Source organism: Ambystoma mexicanum, chromosome 4q (assembly GCF_040938575.1).
Source record: "Ambystoma mexicanum isolate Mex_15411 chromosome 4q, UKY_AmexF1_1, whole genome shotgun sequence".
Classification (NCBI taxonomy): Eukaryota; Metazoa; Chordata; class Amphibia; order Caudata; family Ambystomatidae; genus Ambystoma; species Ambystoma mexicanum.
In genome coordinates, this window is record NC_090928.1 from 943991061 (window position 1) to 943996708 (window position 5648).

The 5648-nt window shown below is 44.7% G+C and overlaps 1 protein-coding gene across 1 annotated transcript; it reads left to right on the forward strand.

Annotated features, from left to right (window-relative positions):
* Nucleotides 1-731: 731 nt before the first annotated feature.
* Nucleotides 732-2416, forward strand: TBCC (tubulin folding cofactor C). Its single transcript, XM_069608495.1, has one exon. It carries the CDS (start codon nucleotides 1058-1060, stop codon nucleotides 2087-2089), a length of 1032 nt encoding a protein of 343 aa, XP_069464596.1. The 5' UTR covers nucleotides 732-1057; the 3' UTR covers nucleotides 2090-2416.
* The last annotated feature ends 3232 nt before the right edge of the window (nucleotides 2417-5648 follow it).

Sequence of the window (5648 nt, forward strand, 5' to 3'; positions counted from 1 at the left end):
TAACGAGATAACCTCTTCTGGTTGCAGAACAGATGGCAGGAAAGCAACGGCAAAAGCGGCTTTGCCACAGGAGCAGTCTGTGAACAATGGCGTCTAGTGGATGAGCGGACTGAAGATGATATGGCAACTGATGGAGCCAAAGCCGATCAGGCAACGAGTGAAGGACTAGGGCACAAAGTAGCAATGATGATTAGCTGTTAGTGGCAGAATGGTAGGACATGAATAATGCTAATAAAGGACTGGGGTTGGAATGAACTGTTTCTCAAAAATTAATAAATATTATCGAATACAAAATAAAATAAATACAGGCTGGAATGGGTCATGTGGACATGCTTGTGTTTGACAAGTGCTAGCCAGTTCTCTTTCACATTGGATGGAGGAGGTCGATGTTGAGAGGTGTTATGTTTTTAGGCAGAAGGCTTGGTACCACAAGAGTTGAAGATCGTTGTGTGGCAAGCACACATAATAAGGACTTATAAGTCACACACATTCAAGAAATTAAAATAGACACTAATTGTTAGAAAAATAAAATGCAATTTTTAAATAAATACTTTTTTGTTCTAACATGTTATGTTTGTGTTCTCTTTATGTATAGTTGCGTTATTGTTATCTTTCTTACTTTTGAGACCTCGCCACAGTGTTTTATTGGTGCATTTGTTTTTTCAACTTGTTTGGGTGGGAGTCAGCTTGTTTTCGGCTTGTTTTGAAGGGGTGTTCAGCTTATTTAATCTTTCTGACCTGGCAACGCTGCAGAAGACTCAAAAGTTCCAGTGTAGGCCAGGGTGCAAATTCACAAAGACAACGTCACTAACGGGAGCCACAGCGTTCATATATAAGTCATGGCGGCGGCCACGTTAGTGTATTGAATTCCTGCCAGTGTAGAAAAGAAGAACCCGTGTCCTACTACGGGCTGTACTACTCCTATCATGGCCGTTGGTAAGATTGTATACACATACCAAGTCTAGTGTCTAACACTTTCTAAGCCAATCACTTGCTCCGTTGCTACAGAATCTTGTAGATAGACAAACAACGGTGCTTTCGGGAAGCAGCGGTCAAGATGGATTCTGTAGCACTGCAGCTGGAAACACCGGGTGGAGAGGCGACGTTGGGTGTCGCGGCTGTTCTACCAGAGCGATTGCTGCGTCGAGACCAAGACCGGCTACAGGAGACTGAGCGGCGGCGGCGTGAAAAGGCGACTCAGGCCGTGGAGGAGGAGAAGAGGGAGTTTTTTCATGTCTCATTCGGGCCCGAGCGTGAGGCTCTGGAGCAGTTGCTGCAATCAAGGGAGGGCTACGGGCCGGGGCAGGAAGATTCTGCTGAGGCAGAGCTGCAGGAATTTGGATCCAGGTTGCAGGCCCTTCAGAAGTTGCTGAACGACAGCTTGCGCTTCCTACCTGCCTACGACGTGAAGCAAGCGCAGGAGGCGTTGCAGCGGCTTCAAGCGGCGCTGGGTGAGCGCCGGGAACGGTTACAACCGAAGAAAAAGTTTGTATTTAAGTCCCGCGGGCGAAAGGAGGCCCCAACGATCCCTGCTACCAACACCACCGAGGCGAAACCGACACCCGCTCCAATTTGTCCTCCAGTGCTAGAATACACCTGCGGCTTTAGTGCCCTCGAGGGCCGGAGTTTGGAACTAGCAGGCGAGGAGCTCCGCGGACGGGACGTTCAACTGAGTGAATTACGGGACTGCAAAGTGCGGTTGCTGGGCTGCCCGGGCACTTTGCACCTGCGGGGTCTGCGCGGTTGCACCGTGCTCTGTGGGCCAGTCGCCAGCTCGGTGTTCGTGGACGAATGCCACGGCTGCGAGTTGGCCTTTCCCTGTCAGCAGCTGCGGATGCACCGCAGTAAGGATACAAGGGTCTACCTGCATGTCACGTGCCGGGCTATCATCGAGGATTGCAGTGGTCTCGGTTTTGCACCCCTCAGCTGGAGTTATCCGGGCATGGACGAAGACTTCGGACTCGCTGGTTTGGATCGGTCCCGAAATCATTGGAGCGAGGTGGACGACTTCAACTGGTTGGCACGGGACGCTGCGTCTCCAAACTGGAGTATTGTGCAGGAGAGCGAGAGAAGAACGAAATGGGACTGACCTGGGGTGACTCACGAAGGGTGGGTATCCGGGCTTGAGTGCAAGTTGAAGGGTAGGCCATCCGCTTATATTAAAGCCCTGAGAGATTTTTTTGCACAGGATCCGCCTCTGCTACAACGCTTTAAAACAATGGCATTTCACTGTTCTGTGTAGGGCTGTTTACGTGTGGCATTTTAAATGCAAGCTGATGCCAAAAACGCAAATGTTATGATTATGCACTCGTTTGCTGATATTGATATCACTGGGCTGGCATTGCACTTATGAATTAACTCGAAACGCCTTCAACACAATCTGACCAAGTAAATAAAATATTAGCTTGTATATAGAGCGTGTACGTTTGGAGTCATTCATTTGCGCGCACTCAATGATGCGTTTGGGTCAATTTAAACACCGAGAAGACTGTTTTAAAGACGCTAAACATGAATGTATCTATTGTTTTTTTGTGTTAATGAACTACCAATTGCGGATAAATGGGATGGAGTCCTGGACGTTTTTCCCGCATATACAAATGTAGACCACCCCTTTGTCTTTAATACCTTAGCATCATTTACCCAACTATGGTGAAGTGGTTTGAAGTACGGACTATACCACTGGCCCACCCATATCCAGACATGTCACCCCTAGAATCAACCACTCGTCTCATACACAAACATTCCACTTGCATCACAGGCTCCCATGATTCAGGCTAGGAGCAAGAAGCGTCAGACTACAACACCTCTACTCCCCCCCCCCCCCCCTGTTAAGCCATCTGGAAACTCCAGCAGGGGAGAAAACCAACCAGGTAAACGCGCCACCAGAGAACACATGAGTACGGGACATTGAAGTAAACTTACTACTAGGCAAATGACCACTATGCAAAGCGTGGTGTAAATAGACCGATTACATGCTTGCTCAAACAAGTGAGTTTCTTTTCTATTGCGTATGTGGCATAACCCTGAGGACACGGGTCATCTGGAAGGACACACTCAGCTTGCCTCCTTCACTCACTTAAATCCTCTCCTAGAATCCCATCTTCCTCCCAGAGCACTTGCCTCCCAACATTCCCATTGCAACTCCTGCCCTCAGCAATACTTAGGTGGTTCACAGCACATACTACACCCTCCCTTTTTATTATTGCTTAAACCTTTTAAATCGTAAACCACACTACACATTTATATTTGAGAATATGAATGTTTATTTATATACAAAACCTGTAACTTCATGCTCTTTAATGTATAGAACAAGCCTTCGAGGAGAATATGAAGTGCATATTTGAACATTTGTTTGGGATCCTAGAACTGCTCCTCACGTTTATATCCTCTCCAACAGCCACATTCTCCTATAGCAATCTTCTCTTCTCGCTGAACACGTCCTCTTATAACTTCCCTGATCACAACACTGATATCCATTCTCTCACCACACACATCTCTCGAACAATCCCACACCCTGGTACTAGTCATGTTCTTATTTTCTCCTATAGCTTCTTCTTCCTTTTTGTTATGGACAACTCTTATTGAGATGCCACACTGTTCCATTTATTCTTTTTGTTGACAAGATTTGAACTACATAGACATTATCCGTTAAAGTTAATTATGCAACTAATGGAAACATTATTTTTCATGAACCATGGATTTTTCTTTACACTGTTAAATTGTTCATGCAATTATGTAATGTGGTGATCACAATTTTAATTTTGGATCACAATTCAAAATGTAGATTTTGTTGACTTGCCTTTAATAAGACTGTTAAGGTCGAAACGCGTGTTGGCACAGCAAACAAATCAGGAGGATACAAAATAAACAATCCCTTTCCTAACATAATCTCGCTGTTCTATACTTTTCAATTATTCATATCAAGTTGACCTTGTCTGTATCAGCGCATTGTACCTGGCACTTTCTTGTTACCTTTAAACCACACTCTGCAGGGGTAGCCTAGTTGTGCCGCAATCTGCAGCTGATCAATTTCAACATACTCTTCACACAACGTTGACTCATAAGCCACTGCACCCATATACCTGGCATCCCCCTACTTGTTTATTCGGAATAGCTTGCTTTTAGCCTTCTTAGACTCGTCGACCATATCTTGCATTCATCCTAATTGTGTAAGAGAGGCCGTGTTTTGCATAAATTGAGGTAGCCGTATTTGTATTTAGCCTAAATTGTATAAGCCTTATTTTGCATGAATGTAGGAAAGTATTGCCACTAACTGAACGTACTAAAGCCATCTTTCTAAATGCACCCCTCAAACGCTGAGCTAAACTCAACCATACCTCTACCGCACCACAAATCACATGTCCTTCACAACACCTGACATGAAAACAAACCATACACAATCGCACCTCAGCATCGCATGACGGATACCAACTGAAAACACACCAAGGTTCAGTGACTGGTTTCTCCGAACTGAAGCTGCCAACGGCACATAGCTCTCTTGCTCTTCTCCCTTTCAACCCATTAACAGACCCACAATCCACCTTCCATTGCAGATCAGCCAGAGAGCTAAGGGACCACCACGCAAGTGGCGACAGTGCGCGGTCCAAGACTCATTAACATTATACTCCATACCACATCAATCTAAGCTTTCTTCCCCATTAAACCACCAGCCAAAGCCTGCTGAATACATTCTCTTTATCACTCTGTCCATTATTTCCACTCTGCTGTTGGCGTTAGAGTGATACACTGATATAAACCTCCACTCAAAACCCATTTTACTTCTTTATCCCTGAATTGTGCCCATTATCACAAAGTACCAATTTTGGACTTCTTCCTGTCTAAAAACACCATGTTATTAGAGGTCATCAGTGCTCCAGATAAGATTTTGAAGTACTTTATTCCCTATTTTTTTTCTAAAGTTGGGAGTAAAAATGCAAGTCTATTTCCCAATGGGAGTATTTTATAAGTGAGTAAACGTGTTTTAACTGGAAATACTTTTGTAATAATTTCTTTGCCCCTAGTTATTCATTGACATTACAATATACATGTTTACTCTTCCCATCAGGCACTAATAAGGGCATTTTCCTCCTCCTGGTTCTACATGCACTAACATATCCATGGAGCTGTTTGGGTGAAAGCAGTGGCATAAGGTCCTAAGTGTCATTTTGTTGGGAGTATTTTTACTCCCTATTTTTAGGAAATATTTGCTTCTTTTAGGGAGTAAAAGTGGCCAATACACCCCTTATCTGTAGGGCTGGAGGTCATCCTGTCCATAATGGCAACCTCAGGCCAGCACCACTATTGATAACACTGCAAGACATCTATCGCCTTCCCCTAAACTTTCTTACTGACCTGAAATGTAAATTCCCAGATCATCAAAAAAGTCATTTAGGCACCGCACGCGGTCTTAGTGGCAACTTTATCATCAACAAATTTTTGTCACAATTTGCACACAGCACACACGATCTCTCAACTTGAGCGTCCATTCCCAGCCACCAGTATTTCTCCCTTTCCTCTTAGTTATAGTAATGCCAGGATGTGCCTCAGTGGCCCGCTGAATAATACATTCTATCAAAACCTCAGGAGGAAGAACCTTACAGCTTCTCATAAGCCAATCCCCTTCAATAGTCCATTCCTCCCTAGCAACA